The sequence below is a fragment of the Drosophila obscura genome, unplaced genomic scaffold (assembly GCF_018151105.1).
Source record: "Drosophila obscura isolate BZ-5 IFL unplaced genomic scaffold, ASM1815110v1 contig_150, whole genome shotgun sequence".
Classification (NCBI taxonomy): Eukaryota; Metazoa; Arthropoda; class Insecta; order Diptera; family Drosophilidae; genus Drosophila; species Drosophila obscura.
The window spans coordinates 9,466,153-9,487,551 of record NW_024542736.1 but is presented as its reverse complement, the minus strand read 5'-3'; the positions used below and the strand labels follow the sequence as shown (position 1 = coordinate 9,487,551).

Here is a 21,399-nt window from a genome sequence, read left to right as displayed (position 1 = left end):
GAATATTCGCATTCGTTTTTTATTGTCAACACATGTCCCTGGCAGCTGGCAGGACGAGCAGGCAGCCGGCAGCCGTCAGCCGGCAAGCAGTTTAATTTCATTTCAATCACGCTAAAAGCAAAACATAATAATTTCTCAAGCTGTCCAAAAAGTTCTCAGAGGGCTGCTGCAGCGAGTTCTCCTTGCGAAAGTGAGAAATAATCGAAAAGACACTTGAGTTTCTTTTAGTGTAATCCCACACACACACTCACACACACCTCTTGTCGTCAGCGCGAAGGCCTCAATTCATAAATCATTGGGATTTCGGTTGTCTCAAAACCTTGAAAAACTTTAATTTACTCGACATTTTTATACCTTTTTCGATATTTCACGGCTATCCTGCGAATAAGGACGAAGGGTATCTCAACTATGGCATTAAGTGCACTTCGACACATAAGATCTATGGCGCCGTATTCCTAGCATCCTTTTTATGGCCTCCTTTAAAGTGTATTCCCGATGCGTCTTAGACTTTCAGCGGCCTGCGAAGCTTTCTCGGGATTGACCTTCCCCCTACATATTTTATATCCCCCATCTATATGCAACATTTCATCAATAGAAGAAGAAAAAAAAAGGTATATATGTGTGTATGCCCCATGCTGTCGACGTTGTTGAATTATTAATGAAGCTACCCAAAAATACACACCCACACACACATATGGCTCTTGTTCAAATCAGATGTGCCACAACAACTACTTTCAACACTTTGTTGTTGCTGCTGCTGCTGCTGGGGCTGCTTTACCCAAGAGTTTGACACTGTGGCATGTCTTTGGGGCGGGGCATATGCCATGTGTCATTACGCCGTTGTTTTTGACCTTGAGAGACGAAATCCCCTACGTACTTTTAGCCTTTAATTTTTGTCGTATGTCACACACACACTGAAGCCTTAACTTAATTAACACAACAGACCACACACACAATAAAAAACGCTTCCATCCACCCACTCGGAAAGGATAAACCAAAACCCTTTGGGGCGTGTGTTTTGTGGGCTGCAAAGTAAGCAAATTTTTCAGTGAAAATGTGTCTGTTTTTTAATGAAATTATTGCATGTCGTTGCTGCCTCGGATGAGGTGATGCTGCAGTTGTGGCGGCTGCAAGTGCTGCCACGTGTTATGGTTCTGTTGCAATATCCGATGTTGCTGCTGTTGAGGTTGCTTCGGTTAATAATAATGTTTTCTGTTCGTTTGGTTAATATTTCCTTTGCTGCCTCTGCTGAAGTATTGTGTGGCAGCTTCTTCTGTCATTGCAGTTAAATAATAAAACTAATAATTTGTTGCTGCGTTTATGTTGCACTGTTGCTGCTATTAGTGCCGCTGTTCTTTGTTTCTGATGTTGCAAGTAGTTGTTGGGTACGCTGTTGCATTTGTTACTTCTGTACTTCTGGCATCAGTCCTGTATTTAATGATGTTGCCACTGCCGCTCTTTTCCTTTCTAGCTGTTGCTTTTCCTGCTGCTGTTGCTGCTGCTGCTGCTGCTGCACTTGCTCCTGTTGCTCCTGCTGCCTCTCCTGCTGTGCATTAAAAAGCCACTTTGCGGCTTCCTGTGGTCAACCCTGCACACCCGCCCCACTTTCCCACTTTTGTTGGCGTGTCAGGAAGGTCTCTCTCGCTGTGTGTAAATTTGTGGGCGTTGAAACTTTAAATCGCCATTGGGGCAGCCATGCCCAGCACAGCCTAGCTTCTCTTTCCTTCCTTCCTTTTTTTTTCTTGTTTTGTTTTTAAGGGCCTGCCAGGAATCGTTTTTTTATTTTTACTTCTGTTTGCGTTTTTAATGCCCCTTTACCTAGGAACATAGAAACGCCCACATAACGACGATGACGACAACAACAAGTGCATGGAGGGGGGGAGCGGGCGTAGCATAAAAAGGTAAGAACGAACGAACGAGCAGGCAGGCAGGCAGGCAGGACCCTATCGGTTGGGGGTTTATGCCTCTTATCTAATCCTTTGCAGCGCAAGTTTTCTGGCCAACCAAAAGTCCATTTTGGCCAATGGCTGCTGCTGCTGTTCCGTTTGAGGCTTTTATGAGGCATCGTAAAAACTTTTGTGGCTCCGTGTGCTCGCTGTCGTTTTCTACCTCTAAACAACAGGCAGCCGCCGCCAAGGCAGCCAAGGCAGCCAAGGCAGGCAGCACAAGAAACTAAAACCAACGTGCGCCTAGAAATATGCTATACAAATTTAATGCTCCCAACTCCCACCAAAAAAAAAGGACGTGAGAGCTCACGGAACCCACACACAAACAAGAACCAGGCAGAGGCAGAAGTAAAGTTTATATTGTCGACGTTTTTATTGATATCGTAAAATTTTTGCCAAAGTCCAAAACACGAAACGTGGGTACTGCCGATCTGTGGGGAAATCCCCTCTGCTCTGCTCTGCCACCACCCACCACCCACAATTTGCATAGTAAATTTATGAGACAATTACTGAGCATTTTTGATTTAATGACAATTATTGTCATAATTTTCATCAAAATTGCCTAGAGTCCCTAGTCCTAGTTTAGCCTGGGCCTGGGCCTGGGGGCATACATTTTCTGTTGTTGCCAGCATTCGTGTCTCGGCTGCAGGCGGGGGGGCGGTAGCAAAGGCAACGTTGATATTTATGCGTTTTTGTGGCTCATGAATTTTGGAGCATGCTCGGAGAGTCAGTCAAGCCATAAACTGTCTGGCTAAGGTCCTCCATTCTCTCTCTCTCACTCTCTCTCCATGGGCAAGTGGCCTTCGTTTTTGCATATTATTGCCTTTAAGACCAGCTGCTCCGCCTCCTAATCCTCCTCCTGGTTCTGCTGCTGCTGCTGGGAGCCATTTCAATTAAACAGTCACGCAATTTCCTGCTTAAATTGTCTACCCTTAAGCCATAAATCAAATATATTGACTCTATTTTCTATGTGGTGCGGTGTGTGCGGGGGCGTAAAATTCTTTTGTCACTTTGTTAGTAATCGATTGATGATTCGTGGTACCACCTGCCACTTGGCACCCCATCCCCCCAAATGTCTACAAATAAACAAGAAACATTTTTATGACTGGAATTGAGGCCACTCCTTTGCATACCACACTCACTTTTTGCCTCTACTTTCGATGCGAATATATAACCAAATTTAGTTTTATTAAAGAATCATTTCGAGTGGCAGCCCCATCCCTATGCTGACCCCCTTGCTGCACCCTTTCAACCCTTTTTTATACAGACACAAACACAGTTCAAGTGGTCTGTCTCACCCGTTTTGCGGTTATTTCCGTCTGGCATCAATAAATCCTACCCAGCCCACCCAATCCAATATACACCCCACATTTTCTAGGTATATATATATGGGTGTATATATAAAAATGCAAACAAATTTCGCACTTTCATGCAGCAAAGGGCTGCAGGTGTTTTTGCAATCCTTGCGGCAGCAGTCAGGAGTGCTGGGTCCTCGTCGATTCAACCACTCAATTTGTCACATTTGAAATACGATGACAGAAACACACACACACACACAGCACATCACAAACGCAAAAACAAACAAAAATAAACGCAGCAAAAAAAAAAGTAAAAGCAAAAAGCAATCAAATTGCATTTTTATTTACAGAAATGCATTTGGTACTTGAATTGAAAGCAAATGCTTTTAAAAACGGCCTACACACACCCAGCCCCCCCTGTACCACTGTACGGGAAACACCTCCACCCAGTACATCCTGCCACAGAAGCAAGGAGCGGCAGGAGCGGCAGGAGCAGCAGCACCATCCACGGGGGCAAACAAGAAAATCAACTTAGAAATTATGACTCCTTGGGTGTGATGGGGCAAAAAAAAGGAAAATTAAACAACGCACACAGAGAGAAACAAAAGCACAGAATCATAAAAAACATAAAATAAATGTAATAAAAAAGAGAGAAGGCAGCAGCAAGAGAGTAGAGGAAAACGGATGCTGGATGCTGGTGGAGGGAGTGGGGGAGTGAGAGAAAATAAAGCCAACAATGCAATTTTCGGGGGCGTATGTGTAACAGGCCACAAAGGTCATAAAACCATATCAACGCCATTAAATGTACAACGCGTGGCAGCAACAGCAGCAGGAGGCAGCATCACCCCCGTCCAGACATCTGTGGTGGCGGGGGAGAGGGTATACGGGGGGGAGTATAAACACCTACACGTCTGAAACTCGGAAAATCATAAAAAAGTGCGCAACAAAATAAAAAAACAGCAAAAACTTTTCCCCCGCTCCCTGAAAGATGAGAAGCTGCGAAAAGAGAGTGTGATGAAAGCAGGGGTGGTGCGGGGGAGGACCCAACTGGGAATAGGATATGGCTGGATAGGGGTGGGGATGGGGACGGGGAGGGCAGGGAGGATACGATATATGTGTACACCTTTATGGCCAAAAGACCCGTACACTTGTTGGGCTCTCCTTTTGGCCTTTCCCGGGTGTTTAGACAATGTAAACGACTCGCAACAAAAAAAAAAAAAAGGCACGGACACGAACAGAACCCACAAAAAACTAAACAAACTGAAATTGAGGTGGAAACACACGGCACACGGGACAGGGGATACAAGGATACAAGAATGGAATGGAAGCAGGAGGAGCTGTAGCTGAAGCTGAAGCAGCGGCTGTATGCGGCATGCGGACCGGATGGGGCAGAAGAGGTTGCGGCTGCGGCTGCGGATTGGCACTCAAGTGTGAGCACAAACAAATTTTTTACGTTCCATTCCTCTCTTCCTCTCTCTTCCCAAAATATTTCTGAGTATGTGAGTGTGTGTGTGCGGTGGAGTCAGCGAATGCGTGTGGGTGTGAGTGTGAGTGAGTGCCTAGCCAAAATGCGGGCGGCGTCAATGAAATTAAGGTCGAAAATGAAAACAACACACACAGCGGAAACCGTTTTTTGAGCAGGATACAGGAACAATCAGCTAAAGCGTCAAGCTAGAGCGGATGAATGAATGAATGGATTGAGAGTAGGAGGAGGAGGAGACAGATTGCAGACAGGGATGAAGATTTGCAGAGCACGAGATAAATTATGTATGATATTGTTTTAATTAGGAAATAAAATGATATAAAAAAGCGGATACATTCGTGAGGAAATTTTCTTGAAAAGTGTAAGAAAGCTGCAATTATTAAGGAGCCAAGCCAATTCCTTTGATACCCACCCCTCACTGCTAAGCCACTCAGGGAGAGTGTAGTACTAGTAACATTCAATATTTTCCCTAAAATTCAACTAAATTTCCACTCAAACATTAAGTTTAAAGCTTCCATTCTCCCATTGAGAGTGCCATTTTCAGAGGCTTCGTTCTCTAAGTACTCCATTTCAACGATTTTTTGTGTGTGTGTGTGTAGCCAAGCGAAACGTAATGAGCTCTACGTTACGTTACGTAACGGTAATGTCCGTGCCCGTAACCGTAACGATAACGATAGCAGCAATTAGTTTTTAATGTACTTACGCTCCGGCATTTGCAACTTAATTAACTTTTGCGTCCAAAAACGGAGCATCCAACGAATGAAAATCAGTAAAAAAAAAACAGAACAACAAAAAAAACTACTTAGAGGCGGAACGATAGGAGGTGCTTGTTGTACATGCAGAAAGAAACAACAATAATGACCACGGAACGTGCAGCACACTCTGATGTACAGGGCTGGGACTTTGCACCGTCATAAGGCACATGTGATAGGGGGTGGGGCGGGGCGGGGCGGTTGTAGTCGCTGTTCAGTTCGAGTATCTCCAGCCACTTTATCATTTTAATAAGCGCATTAAAAATGCAATTTCAATGCGCTAGTTTCACACAAACAAAACGCAAATGCAAGCAAACTAGAAAACAGATTGTGTTGGATAATTAAGACAGCAAGAACACCCTCTAATTGTGTGTATATAGAGGGGCGCTCGACGAGGGAGAGTGATCAAAGGAGAGCACTGAATCTGTGTGTAAGAAACGTTAAATAGATTAAACTTTCAAAAGATGTGTGGCTTATAGTTATCTCCCAGCATTATCCATCACCATAAACTATTAGATTCTTTATTCTTATCCATTCGCTGTGTATTATATTTGCTCGGACACAATATACCCCGTTGCATACCCCACAATTATCGTGTATAAAAATGCAAGGAAATGTTTGCCATATGCTCGACACATACACACTGGTTATAAAAGTACACATGTGTGTGTGCATGAGCTTGTTTAGCGCTTAAGTATGGGGTGCTCTGTGTGAGTGTGTGTGGGAGTGGGTGTGACTGAGGCTTGGCAAACGGCAAACGCCATAATTTATGCTTTATGTCGGCACAAATTTTAAATGGCCACCAAAGTTCCAACGAGCTTAAAGCGCATTAAGTCTCCAACACAAAAACAAAAGACAGAAAACAGCTACAGCCACAGCAACAGCGAAGAACCGAGCAAAAATGAGCGAAAGAGACAGAGACAAAACAGCCGTCGCGGTAAGCACAGCGAAAAGTGAGGCAATTTCATTTTGCACTTAATAAAAATTTAATGGAGCCCACATCGCCCACACATAGGGAAATATATGACCTGTAAATCAGGCAAAATTGTTGCCTTAAGTGAGCTTTAAATGGAATGAAAACAGATTCTTTCAGCCGTCGAAAGGTTCGTCTTAAGTGTGCAATTTACTGTCCGTACCTCTGTGCGTAGCTTCACTGCTAAGCCACGCTGGAAGAGCGAGCCAAAGAGAGAGCACGAGAGACATGAAACCCAAAACACAGGAGAGATAGATGGAGGTGCTGCCACTAGATTCCCCTCTTAATGCTACTTCTCTCTACACATTCCACTGCCTACAAAAACAATATACCCTTGATCCAGCTGGCATACGTATACAATCGAAAAACGATAAGAGAACCCCTGGCCAGTGCCAAATCAAAAGTTTGTCAAGTTTGTGGTTCGGGCCACGCCCATAAAACGAGCATTAAACGTTTATTAAAGCGACAGATGACAGATTACAGGTGTGCAGCAGCAGCAGCACACACTCCTACTCGCCATTTGCACGCCCATGCCTCAAAGGGGCCACGAAAAGTCAACAAATTGACACATTAAAACAAATGAGGCCACTGCCACTGCCAGGACAAGGACCAGCTGTCGAACGCTGCCACAGACAGGCCACATAGCAGAAGGCAAACGGCGACGACAACTAATGGAGCTTGTTATAGTTCTTGCTGCTGCCCGACCAACAGCCGAGGAATGGCTGCAGAGGGATGGCAAAGAACTGCGTGAAAGAGCTGAAAGTGTAGCATACTTTTGGCACCCAAGTTAGTGCCAAGAAATTAACGCCTGCCTCGACTTGACTTGACTTTGGCTCGAGCGACTGTGTGTGGAATGTGTCGAGTATTTTTGGGGCCAAAGTTTTTGCCTGTTTTTTATGTTCCAATTTCAGGTATTTCTTTTTCCTTTCTTTTTTTATACTTTTTGGGTGGAAACTTTTGTCGCCGCAGCACGCATAAATCAAGTTAATCATTTTCAGGCGGCAAGGAAAAACTTTGGCGCAAATTGGACATTTATATTTTGAGTTTCAGTTCCCGAAAACAGCAACAAGATGTGGCAGTATCCTGTTAGGAATTTTCCAACACCCAGCCGCCCCCCCTGAAAAGTCTCTGATTTATGATCTTTAACCTTGCACTTGACACTCGTGGGCTTAGCCAGATGATGAGTGTTGTGTTAGTCCAAATTACTTCTTTTCTCTCGCTCCTTGCAATTGAAGACATTTTCTATGGCCTTTCCAATAAAAATTGATCGGGAAGCTTACCTGCAAAAAGACAAAGACAGAGAGAAAATTTGATTAAAATTTGTTTCTAAATTCGGATTTGCAATTCAAAATTTGAAATCTTTTTTGGTAATCAACAACAAGTGCAGCACAGCAAACACATCACTCTCGCACAATAACCAAATTAAGATATTCATCAACAAACAAACAAACAACAAAAAATATCAAACTGGATAATTTCTCTAGAGATTGGACACAAAACTTGGAGCGGCTGCAGCCAGTAAAATAGTTTTGTGAATCGGAATGCAGATTTAAAGGTACAGCTACAGTGGGATTCATAGTTCTTTAAACATGTTCATTCCGTGAAAGTTAATCAATTGGGTGTGCTTGGTTATGTTTTAGATTTTTTTTCACTGCGCAGCTCGCATTGGAATAATATTTTGAGGTACCCCTTAGCTGCTACGAGCTCTTAAAGTACCTGGTAAATTTCTTTGTCTTTTTCTTTTGACACACACTGTACGGGCAGAGAAATCAATGGGGCCTAGACCAACACAAGCAGGTGCATGTGGCAGCAGGAGCAGCCTGGCCATGTATATTCAATAGAAACTATTGAAAACAAGTTGTGTAAACTTTTAGCAAGAGATGGAGTACGCCAGCACACACACACGGATCCACTCCTGTGCGAAAGGTACAGCTGGAAGTCAGTTAGAAAATTAAAATTGAAATGTAAAAGGGTACTGGGAGCTGGGGGCTGTGCTCTACAATTGCATCCAAGGCGCCAGCAGCTGGCATTTGGGCCATGAAAATGGTAGGACCATGAACTGTGGGCCAGAGATTGACAGGCCAATGCGCAGGGCACAGTGCGTGACACGCGACAGACAGGCACATACACGGGTACATATACGGAACCAGCCAAAGCTCCAAGTAATCCTTTTGGGGACACAGGCAGCAGAAGGAGCACAGCAGAAATTTCACAAAAATTTCATTGTGTGCCCAGTCGGGCATGATCAATCCTGTGGACCGGTGTCCCCACCAAAAATACTGGCAGCAAAAGAGGACACAGACAGATGACCTGACCCTCTCTTCTATCCTCTCCTGGTTATGGTCCTGTGGTCAGTTAGGTGTGCGTGTGCGTGTGTGTGTGCGTCGGGGGGGTTTCGGGGTTTTGTTTGTCTCGACTGTTTGCAATTTGCATTTTCCATCCTTCCCCTGGTTGACTCCCTGGAGTCTGTGTGTGTGTGTGTCTTGCCTCAAGCTATGCTTCATTATTTTTGCAAAACTTTTTACTTAAATGTGAAGGCATCTGCCACATGTGTGTGTGTGCGTTGTGTGTGTGTTGACCAAAACACTTGACCATTTATGGCCAGGCCAGAGACAATTTTCCCTGCCATGCCTGTGTGTTATTCTCTCTCATTTATTGATAAATTAGTTTCTCGACATTTGTCGACAGTTTTGTTTTATTTCTGCTCTAAAAACAAAATGCAATTATTGTTAATAAATGCCTTTGTCTGTTGTCTGGCAAAAGGAAATTCAATTAAAACTGAGACAGTTGGAAAAGCAGCAACTGTCAATTGCTGGGAAAACAGTCGCAGTCTCTGTCTCTGTCTCTACTTAAAAGGAAAAGGTGCCCTTCAGCCTAAATGGCTCTGGTTTTTGTATGACAAAAACTGTCATGACCAGGCAGCAGGCAGCAAGCAGCAGGCAACAGGGCAGCCATAAACAAATCCGCTTAGCTCAGCTTTTCCATAGTTTTCTCCCCCCACCCAACATGAAAGTAATTTTCCAGGGGGAAGCTACTTAAGTTGGCCAGCGTGTTGCAAGCACTTTTCCAAGCGATAGAAAAGCAATTCACTTTGAAATTTGCACCTGTAAACATTGTCAAACAATCAGCGGATGGCAGGCGGTGCAGGGTACAGTGCGGACAATGACAGACAACGGCATAGCAGAGCACTTGCAGAGCGAGAGCGAGAGCGAGAAAGAGTGAGAGAGGCCGGCCACCTGATGTCAGGGTGTGTCTGTGTAAATCGCCTTAGCTGGTAATTGTGTATATGAACAAACAACAACAACAACAACAGACCCCCCCACCGCCCAACAGCACCCAAGAAAAGAACTTCGAAGCAGCCATCGAACGGGGCAGACAGGACAGGACAGGACATCAGACCGAAGACAGGCGACTACGACTACCAGGAGAAAGCAGCAGAAGCAGCAGCAGGAGCAGCAGCAGGTCTTAGAGCTCCTCGTTAGGCAACGCCTCCTTCTATTTTTGCACATTTTGCTGACTTTGCTTCTCGGGTTACACCCACCAGCAGGACTCCTGCTCCTGCTCCTGCCACTCCACAGATACTCCTACGCTGTGCTCCTCCTGGTCAAACTTCGTGAGATTGACCAGCTGCAAGGGTCCTTCTTAGAGTAGGAAAATGCAATCATAAAATGTGTCATTATATTAAACCCATGCTGCCCCAATCCACTTAGCCGCCCACTTTCCGACTTATTTTATGCTTATTGAAAGGCCTGCCAGTGCCATGCAACATTTTGCTGCACATGAGACACCGTCCTCACCATCCCCATCCCCATCTAGCTACACTTTTTGCCTTATTTTAAAGTTGAAAATTGTTTTTTGTGGCAAAGTTCTGCCTTGGGTTTTCAATTTTTCTCAAGCTCTAATGGCTGGCAATTGTCAGCGGGGAAATCATCATTGAAGCGACAGCCAATTGAGCGGCAACCATCAGCTTTCCAATGGCTATAGGTTTTCCACATCATCATCATCGAGGGGTAGAGGGACTTAGCATATTCACTTTCAATTTTCCATGCTCTCTTTTCGTTCTGTTCCTGCTGGCTTTTCCCTTTGTTCGCATTTCAATTGCGATTTGGCTTTTGTTTCGTTTGCTTCTTTGTAATTGATTTTCATGTTTCATTAGAAGGCGATTTTCCTATTCCTTCTGTGTCCTTTCTTTCTTTCTTTCTGGAGAGTTGTAGCAGCATGTTGCCCTTTGTTTTGGCTTCTCATTTTCCATTTAGCATTTTTCTCATTTTCTCTTTGGGTTAAATGTTGCAGAGTTTAACTGTCCATGCCTGCCCCCCCCTCCCACAGCCACCAACGCAATGTTTGTGTTGGGCTTCACCACATTTTCTCTCTTTATATTTCTCACAATTGTTTGAATTTTTTACTTTCGCATGTGCGACTTGATTTCCGTTGCAAATGGCGTTGCAAGGACATGGACTGAATGGGGCAGGACTTTTATAAGTGATATTGAAAGCGTTTTCTGCCTCAATGTGGGCCAGCAAGCAGCCCATTGTATGTATTGGCCGCCACCACCCCACCCACCCATCGAAGCCATTGTTAAATGGTGCGTATGATTTATATTTTATTTTGTATTTTATTTCATCTTCTGCGTTTTATTTTATGTTTCTAGGGTTACCCATTTAAAGGACAGAGCAAGAGAGAGCGTGCTCTCTCTTGGGTTCGGGCGAGTGAAGCGCAAAGAAATGTAAATGAGTCACAATTAAATGCACATTTTTGCTCACTTGATCACCAAAAACCAAAGCGAAATTGTCCACATAAATTATGTCAGAATCGGTTAAGATAATGCACATGAAATATGTGAGAAATGCTGCTAGAACAAAAAAAAAAAAACAAAGGGCGAACCAGGGACAGGACACACAACAGGCCTTGGGATATGACCAAAAATGTTTGCATGTTCGGGCCAAATAAACAAAGTAATAAACCCAAAAGGAATTCCATAAAAAAAACACACACAGAAAATGGCCAAAAAGCCAGCAAACACAACAACAACAAAAAAAAGGGCACAAATTGTTTTGCCAGGAAGACAGGGAATAACAGGGCCAGAAATGTCTGCCATTCTGCAGAACTAATAAAATGGCAAAAAGAAAAAGAAAGGCACCCGAAAGGAAAGCACAACTCAAATAGATTTTAAGGCAATTTCACTTGTGAGCGAACGCAATAAAAATCAAGAATATTTTTCAATGAATTTCCACCCGTTAAGGAAAACCCACAGCCCCCTCGCCGCCCGCTCAGCCCAGCCGACCTGCAACGGAAAAAGCGGAAAAGTAAATCGGCGGCAGCGATGGCGTCTGCAGATAAACACGAAGGAGCAAGCAGAAGGGAAGCCATTGAAACACACACACGAAAGGACAGCAAACGAAAAAAATAAAAAATTGTTGCAGAAGAGTAGCAGAGAAAAAAAACGATTAAGCTACAGTGTGTTTCATTGCCATAAGTTGCAGAACTCAAGAGCTTAAGCAGCGTAGCCAAAGAATCAGAACTGATTGAATTCTATACTCATTTTGGCAAGAAAGAGATGGATACAGTATGTCATGCAACGTCTGCAAGTGAAACAGCTGACTCTTCGCCATAGGCTTCTGCCTACAGGAAAAAGTTTCCACGCTTTAGCTACTTAATCATCATCATTCCATTGGCTCTCCCAGCCTATGAATAATCCCCAAATCATTGCCTGATTGTAGCGAAACGCACTGCACCTGTCATGTGTGGCTTATTTTCCTGGCTTCGTTTACTTCATACGTATGCAAAAATGAAGTCGTGTCGCTGAATGAATATCTTTATATTGAGAGCTGGAGCAGGACACATAGAAATGCCAGCGAGTGGCGGAGGCAGGTAGAGGCAACTGGATGTGTGGCAAATGGGAAATTGAATTTCACGCCATGCGAAAACAAAAACCCAGCCAGCCAGGGGAAGCAAAGGCAGATCCGCTTGCCGCTTGTCGTTCGTTCGTTCGTTCTGCCTGGGAGATATGTAATAAAATAATGCTTAAAGAAAATTTACGCCATCGAACTGGAAAGTTTAGGACAGGACATCCAGGACTCATCCAAGGGCTGACGACGTTGTCGTTGTCGTTGTCGCACGTGCGAGCAGTCAAAATGAAAATCGAAAGCAATAAAAACTCCCCACGACACAGCATGGCGTATACGTAATGCGACCAGGTACAGAGCCAAGTATGCAGCAGGATCCGCAGCAGTAGTAGCAATCAAAGGAACTTGACAATGGCAAAACCCTGCTGCATACTTATTGGGTTTGAGGGGCATGCAGCTGACACAAGCCAAGCCACGCAGTTGAGCTATTTTGTCAGGGGAAAGTGCGCAAAATATGAAAAGCGACAGATTGACAGAGAACGATGACTGTCGTCTGAGCCACTGCCACGCCTCGGCTTCTGCCACTGCTCCACAGAGAAAGGGGAGCAAAAACCAAAAAGGAAAAGAATTTTTTTCAATTTACTTTCCGCACATTTTCAAACATTTTCATGCGTAAAAATGACAATGCCTCAAGAAATCACATGAATACTCGGCTAAGGCCGCAGAGCAGAAAATTTAATTCGAGGCGGAATACCACGCAGGCGGAAGGAAGCGGAGGCGTGAGTGGCAAATAAATAGAAATAATCAATGGGACAGGCACAGCGAAATTGTGATGCTCTTTCCAATGCGGTGATTATTGCAAAAAAATTTCCATATTAATATAAATATAAGTATAAATATGCGCTATGTAAAAAATAAATTGTTAAAATAAATATAATAAATAAATAAATATAAATAAAAATAAATAAAAAATTTTAGTAAATATAGTATATAGTATGCTCTTCGAGCCTCTCTTTGTAAACATCTCATCCAGCCAGAAAGAGCATTTCCCCAGGCCTTTGCCACCTCCCAAGAATTATCTACAGAACGTAATATTTCCACTCGAATTCCTGTGGCCCATTCAAGCATCAACAAAATGCTGCCTAGACAGGCAGACAGACACAGACCAGACTTGATTAGTTGTTGGACTGAAGGACAGTCTCTTACTGTTTCAATGTGTACACTTTTTGGAGGGTTTGAGGGGGTGGTGTGGTCTTTGAGACATTTGCATTTTTAATTCACATTTTGCTGGGGGTTTTTGCATAATTCGATGTCAACGTGTGTCAACGTGGCAAGTTCGGTGCTGCCTGTTTGTGGCTGCTTTTGCTGCCACAGGGTCTGCGTATCTGTATCCTATTCGGTTGCTGTCTCTGGCACAAAAGTTTCTAACCGAAACACGAAAATTGTCTTGTCAGTTGGCATTTGTCGCTGTCTGGATGGGGAGTCGCTCTGAATGGAATTAATATACAATTGCAGGGCTGAAGGCGCATTTAAATAAAATAAACAGCAAACCGAAACTAAACAAGGACGAAAACTTCACTGTCACATTCATAAATATTCATAAAACAAAAGTAGCAGCAGCAGCAGCTGTAGCTGTAGTAGCATTTTCCATTTGATTGCCTCCAAAGTCAAAGTCCCCGAAAATGGAGTCAAGTTTTTATTTTATTTTGTTGTACAGCTCGCGGCGGGTCCTTTGAAAATGGCAGTCAATTTTTGGAGGGCTCTCCCAACAGATAAAACTCATTAAAGTGGAACTTTCTTTCGAGTGATAAGAGATAATAAACAAAAGAGAAATGACAACCAAAGTTGGTTTACAAGTCAGTTCCGTTGCCATTTGCCCATTCGAACCGAACCAAACTGAACTGAACCATTTCCCAGTTTCCATTTCCCCGTTTCCATTGTTGTTAATGAAGGTGATCTCTATCAAAGTTTTTCTCCGCACTGCGAAGAGCTTTGATGATGAGGTGTCCTTCGGTTTCAGTCCACTTCAATGTGCGGATGGGGGGAGCCATGCCAGCATGCCACAGCTGTGTATTGTGAGTTGCGAGAAGCAACAACTAAATTAAAATTTACAGCACTTAAAATGGAAACGTGCCTGTTTTATTAAATCAATTTTTACGGCCAGAGGGGGCGCAGAGGCGGAAAATGGAAAATCTTGGTTGTAAAAACTGAATTTTCTCTGGGCCAAGTTGTTGCTGCTGTTGCTGCTGCTGCTGCTGATTGTAGTTGTTGTTTTTCTGAAATAAATTAGACATTTAATGATGACCGCAGGCTGTTTGCTGATTGCTCTCTCTCACTCTCTCTCGTCTTTTCTCTGTCTCTCTCCTTACTCCCTGCCGCATTCGAAAATGGAAAAGTTGCGCATTTTTATCCGAGATTTATTTAATTTAATTGAAGTTTTATTGCTGTAGCAGCCAGCAGCTAGCAGCCATCGTTGTGGAAGAGATAGTTGATTACTCGCCTGGACATTGCCTTAAAGGAAAGCTTTAAAGAGGGATTTTCGCTCATTGTGTTGAAAGATTTTCCACACAGTTTTCTTCTTGTTTTCTGCACTTTTTATTTTTATTTTTCTGGTCTAATTGAATTAGACAAACATAAAATGCTGAATGCAGTGGCCGAGCCAAGGCGATTACTTTCACTTGAGCGCCTTTAAGGCTTTCGACACTCTCAGAGACAGTGACAGAGACAGCAAGGCACCGAGGAAAGAGAAAGAGAGAGAGAGAGAAGGGAAGCAAAAGCAAGAGAGAGGAGAAGAGGAAACAAAAGTAGTGAGTTGCTTTTGGTCAACTGAGTGAAGGAAAAAGGACATCAGCACATCAGCAGTTTTAGCGATTTTTTCTAATGAAAATTACAAAACAAAACAAAACGAAGCGAACTGCGTCCCTAATGCACTCCAGTAAATGCAGAAAAATGGCCAAAGAAAGTCAGAGCAGCAAAACCAGAGAAAACCAGAGAAAAGTCGAGAAAATTAAAGTAAAAAGAGTGCAGCGAAAAAAACATGAGGAATGAGGGAGAACTGTCTGTGTATGAATTTCAATTTGCAAAACGCCTTCACTGCTTGCTGCACATGCCTAAGAGTCCTGCTACCTAAGCCCAAGGACAACAGCCCCAGCCACACACACGCAGTCAAACACATGTACACACACATGCTCTCTCTCTCTCTCTCTCTCTGATGTCTGTGTCAACAAATTGCAGCCAGTCAACAACCTTTTTGCCAAGTTTAAGGTAATAAGTTGCGCACAAAACACACACACACACACACAGCCAAGAAAACGGGGCAACAAAAAAAGAAAAGGACACATTGTCTACACTTTGAAAAGAAAACGGAAGAAAATTAAGAAAAGAAAAGCTGGCTGAGAAGAAGAAGAAGAAAACTGCATTTCAGCGAGAACAAATTAAACCCAAAGGAAGCGTAAGAATGAAGTAAAAAACTACGCTTGAAACTTGTTGAAATTATTCGATTAAATGAGACAAGTGGTAAAACATCTCCCTATCCCATAGTAGCTTAGCAGTAAAGAGTGCTTACAATGTCCCAGCGGCAGAGGGAGAACGGGAAGAGAGAACTGTCAGAACACTGCTTTAAATCTCAGAAATATTGAAGTTTCGCAGACACAATTGTCCCGCTCAGATCATATGTATTAATATTCGCGAGGCTATCAATTTCTCTCAGTGCCTCAGTGGATCCTTGCAAAATATTCAGCCTGCTCTCTGGCACACTCGGGCACTCCAAGCAGTTAGGTGTCCTGTGGCCTATCACTGTCAGCCACCTTATCCAGATCCCCTGGCGTAGGTTTCATAGCGGCCAAGATGCATATGCATAAGTTACGCTACACGACTAAGCAAAGTTCAAGACCCCGGGTTAGTAGTAGTAGTAGAAAAAGCAGAACACACACAGACACATCTTTAATGTTTCTGGGGCGTTCTTTAATTATGTTTGTCTGATGGACTCTGACTGGCTGCGGGAAAATGTCTGACTGCAAATCATATTAAAAGTTTTCTTCTTTTTTTTTTTTTGTTTCATGTTATGTGCCCAGAGACAAAGGCGCAATGGAATGGGAGTGAAAGCTGGCAAAGAATTAAGAAACTTTGTGCGCCGCAAAATGAACTGTGGAGAGTGTGACCGACCGCTCATTCTTCCCTCCCTTTCTCTCTCTCTGCTTGACTTGAGTCGAGACCCAGACGACGACGACGACTGGAGTCTGGCATTAGCAGTGGGCCGCCGGATGAGTCGAACGGGAAACACCATCTAATTATTATGCTATATGCGTGCGGGGTCCCAAAACAAATGCACAGACGGGACCAGAAAAGGACAAAAAGAATACAAAGTGGGCAGAGTGACAGAGAGAGAGAGAGCAAGAGATGGACATAACAATAAGTCGAGAAAAGGAACCCCAGGAACCCAACTGGGAAACATGAACATGGACTTGGACTTGGTCTTCGAGTCCTGAAGGTTCTTTTTGGCCATTGTTGTGGCTCTGTATCTCCCGTCTCTCTTGGTATTCCCATGCCCCGCATTTTCGATTTCAATACAAATACAGAAATGGCCCCGAAGAAAGCTAGAAAATTGGCAAATGGCAGCCGCAAAAATTGGGGAATGAAAAAGACACAGGGATGAAGGAAAACTTTTCCTTTCAGGCCAGCACTTAAAAGCCACAAGAAGAGAAACGTTCAGAGAAAGGTTCAGCAGAATGCAATTAAGTCTCACAGTCAGGGGAAAATCTCAGTTGGCCAAAAACTCTCTCACCCGCAACAATTTCATGCGTTGGCCAAGTCTCGGAGTCTCAATAAAAATTGCCAAGAGGACTTGAGTTAATACCACACACTCACAGGAAGTAACCGAGAGAGAGCCAGTGAACAAAAGGGCAAGCCAGAGAGAGAGAGAGAGAGGTATAGAGTTATATCCCTCTAACTGCATTCTGCAGCATTCAAAAGGTATTAAAAAAAGAAGAAGAAAAATAATATGTGGCAGGAAAAACCCCCCAGCGAGCGAAAAGAATGAGTAAAAAAATTATTATTTCACATTTAGCACGTAACGCACATAAATCCTTTTAAATAAACGTTTGGCACGTTTTTTGTAATATTTTTTCTTCCTCTTTGTGCAGCGATGCTGTCCACGTCCTGGTTCTGGTGCTGGTTCTGTTGCTGGTAGTCGTCCAGGTAGCTGGAGGTAGACACTTAAGCCTTATCCTTTTGCAGCAACTCAAACTGAGCTGCGTGCTTTTTTAATTTCTTTCCTCTACTTTCAGAATGAAGGGCCACAAAAAAAAAACACACACAAAAATTAAAAATAAAGTAAAGGCAACTGCAAACGAGAAACGAAGCACTGGATACCCTAAAGGAAGTATGGGAGAAAGAACAGAATATCTTTTGGATTTAAATCCCTTCTGGAACATTCCATAATTTCTCTATCCATTTCATCGCAACTATTTCTGACTGAAACTTCTGAAAAAAAAAAGAAATAGTGCGAGAAAATATCAATCAACGCATCTAACTATTATAGCCTTCCACACTGTGCCATCTACAGATGATACCCATAATGGCGGCAGGGTACCAAATTACTTAAAACAGCGGCAGCTTGTAGCAGGAGCCGTTGCAGCAGCCAGTACTAGTGGCAAGGACAACGAGCAGGGATTATGGCATCATTCACCATGGCGCATGCAAATGGGCACTGAAATTAATCACGCTGAGCGCCAAGCAGTTGACAGGAAGTAAAGGACAAGAGCACAGGAAGGAGAGAGTGTGGCCATCTGTAAGTTACTTTTTAATTGATCGGATTCGCGGGTCTTGGCTGCGACTTTTCCTCAAGATCCTCCTCCAAGCGGCTCCAGCACCTGCAACCTGCGACTTCCTCCGCCTGCTTTTTGGCCACTAATTGCAGACACTTTAGACTAGGCAAGGGGGGCAGGCAGGGTGCGGTAGGGTGCATTCATCATTCAACTTAACCAAAAATGCAAGCCAAAGTAAAAATATATATATATATATGTACAGTAAGGGAGTATTCATAATCAAGCAAAAGGAAATGCAAATGATATGCAAGACACTTGCAAAAGTTATCTTCTGCATTGCAGATGGAACGAACATCCGTTTCGGCGGTGGCGGCGAGTCCTTGGACCAAGGCTCACCACTAACGACTGACACGTGAGAAGTTTTTAACACGTACACGGCACACAAATTTACGAGTCTTGCCTCGCTTTTCTTTGTGATTTATTTTCCTTCTGCTGTGTTTCTGCTGCTGCTCGTCTGAGCAAGAAGTATGAATTTTCCTTTAAGCTTTAATTTTTATCACTCCCTCTCTCTGCTTTTGCCACACTCTCTCTCGCTCTCTCTCTCTGTCCCCATCTGAAGGTGCCACAACGTGGCACGCGATAAGGCCGCAGCACACTTGAAACCGGCAACCGCAAAATGTTGGTGGGGTGGGTTGGGGCGCAGAAAGAAAATAAAACTGAAGAACGAAAGGAAATGCAAAAAATGACACGGAATCGTTAAGCGACTTCGACTTGAACTCTGCCCCCCCATAGGAGCTGCCTGACACTTGCAACACAGTACCCCCCACCCACTGCCTTTTTCCGTGGACTAACAAGCGTGCCCAGGCAACGGAAATACTTGGGCTCCTGGCAAAGTAAGCCCTGCCAGCCCGAGTCCTGCCCTTCCAAGTGTTGGCGGCGATAAGCAAAACCACGCCACGCCTCAAGCCCTCGAGCAGCGACTGTACTTGAAACGATATGCAAATGTTGCATGTGGCAACCCTTTTTTGCTGTAAAGTGTCCCTACCAAAAAAAAAAAAGAATGCAGAAATCTTTATCGATAGATTGTTTAGAGGGCAATCGATGACAGCGATATGACAGGGCCCACAAAGGGCTGCATTCTCATTCATTCCCTTCCCGGATTATGGATAGAGATATACATACATACATATATGGGATATGGAAACGTTTTATGGGGATGGAAAATGTTCAATTCTGCGGGTAATTTGTACATTTTTTGTTTTGTTTTTTCGGGGGGGTGTTCGATTTTTGCCTTGTCACTCGCTCAGCATCCGCAAAATATTCCCACGGGACACAAAGGCAACACTGGCCATGCGTGTGTGTCAGTCTCTCCCTCCCTCTCACTCTTCTGCTACTCCCTTTCTTTCCTGCTCGTTTTTCTGCGGTTGAATTTAAATTGTCTGCCCCACAGTGACAGACAGTGAGAGACAGACGAATGGGGGATTGTACCCCCATGTAGGTGCAACCATAAAAAAAGGGATTCCCATCGTCATCCAAAAAATTGTCATATGAAAAATGCATAATAAATGAGCTTGATTGGCGCACGAAGTGGGGGCGGCAGTAGATGGGCGTGTCCGTGGTTGTGTGTACCCGAATACGCCTTAAAGCGTTCTATATTTTTCGAGGATATTTTTCCGCCCGCAACAATCGCTGATTGATTTTTGTCCCCCCCTTAACTTTTATGATATTTTTTGTTCGTTGCTATCGTGAAGTCGGTAAGCCATCAAGTGGGCGTGGCTCAAGCACGAAATTGAGTAGTTTCTCGAAGAAAGAAAAAAAAGAATAACATTTTTGGCTTCACCAAAACAGAGCGGAAAAAATGGTATTATTTGTGAGAAAACAAACGATCGAAATGCAGTTGCGAAACGAACGAAATGATCAAACACATTGGTTCAGAAAGGGCGTATCGAACATTCAATCAAAAATGTTTCTGTTGGGTCTACATTTCACATAGAGAGATGGAGTGAGAGAGAGAGAGAGGAGTTTGGAGCTTATGCAAATCTGTTGCAGGTAAACACATGGAAATGTTTGTTAAGCACCGGAAGCATTTCCACAGGATATTAAATATTTAATGCGTTTCTAATTGTGCGGGAGGTACACACACACAAGCATGTATGTCCTGTGGTCATAAAATATATATAATAAATCTATCATGAATTTTATAGGCTTGTGTGTAACGGCCAAAAAATTATGCACAACATTTATCGCAATAGTTGGAAAACGATGGAGAGGCAAATGATTTATTGTTTTTAACCAAATATTAAAATGCAATCTCTTTCCCACTTTCGCTATCTCTGCATCTCTCTCTCTCTCTCCTGCTGTCTAAATGAACCGTTCTCTTTCTCTAAATTATGCTAAGTGCTTTAGCAGCATTTTGGCAAACCAAAACAAGGCACACAGCAACCGAAAATGAACACACAACAAAAAAAAAAAAATAAAAACAACTAATGCTAATGCATTAAATTGCATTTAAAACTAATTAAAATTGTAGACAAGCACTTACGCTAACATTATTCATTATTATTGTTATACGAACTGTACGGCATTGCTGTTGTTGTTTGTTTGTTTGCTTGTTGTTTTGTGTGTGTGTGTGCTGCTAAAAAGTGTGGGCTAATGAGCTTACCTGCAATTAGAAGAACAAATATATGCAAAAATTTAATCAGTTTGTTAAGTTGATTCATTCGAAAAGGGGAAAAATCCTATTTGCAGTTCATTAGAGACAAAGGTAGAGGGGCGAAAAAAACCACCGCAGAGGGTCATTCTTTTAGGCACCAATTAATAGCATTCATAATGCATTCATTTATTCATTAAACTCATACATTTCATCACAAAAGGCGTCTTGATTATCGGGAAAAAATAGTTGAAAGCTTCAGTGGCGTAGATTCGAGCAAACAACATCCCTAAATGCCCTTTTTGTACCTTTGAATCTCTTCGGTATTCATTCGCTGCTTCTATTTATTTCACACTCAGTCCCCTGGTCACTCAATCATTCATGGAACTCTCTTACAGTTTTTCCCACCTGCCTCAGGTAATTTGTTGCCCAACAAGGAAACAAAGGACAACCAGGTAGTGGTAGTAGAGACAAACAATTGGATGTTGGTTGTTGTTGCTGTTGCATCTTTTGCCCGATTGAACCCTTCTGTTGTTTCTGTATGCTGCAAAGGGCAGCAAAATTGAAATGCCATCAAATGAAAATTCCCGTACGTGTCCCAAACAAACGCAATCCCCTAAAACCCATTGGGGAGCCATCAGTCTTCTTCCCCTTACTCACATACGACGAGTCTATGAACAACAACA

At 43.3% G+C, this 21,399-nt stretch overlaps 1 protein-coding gene across 6 annotated transcripts in view; it reads right to left on the bottom strand.

Annotated features, from left to right (window-relative positions):
• LOC111069397 (sterile alpha motif domain-containing protein 5) overlaps positions 1-21,399 on the bottom strand; it is a 163,632-nt gene that overhangs the window by 48,410 nt on the left and 93,823 nt on the right. The window contains exon 3 of one of the 6 annotated variants that reach the window (XM_022359451.2): positions 6,059-7,732. The exons of 4 other annotated variants lie outside the window; for them this stretch is intronic. In XM_022359451.2, the coding sequence (XP_022215143.2) occupies positions 7,655-7,732 (78 nt within the window). In that variant the 3' untranslated portion in view covers positions 6,059-7,654. Of the gene's footprint in view, positions 1-6,058; positions 7,733-20,683; positions 20,726-21,399 lie in introns of those variants that run through there. One more of the 6 variants, XM_022359454.2, reaches the window with a different exon arrangement.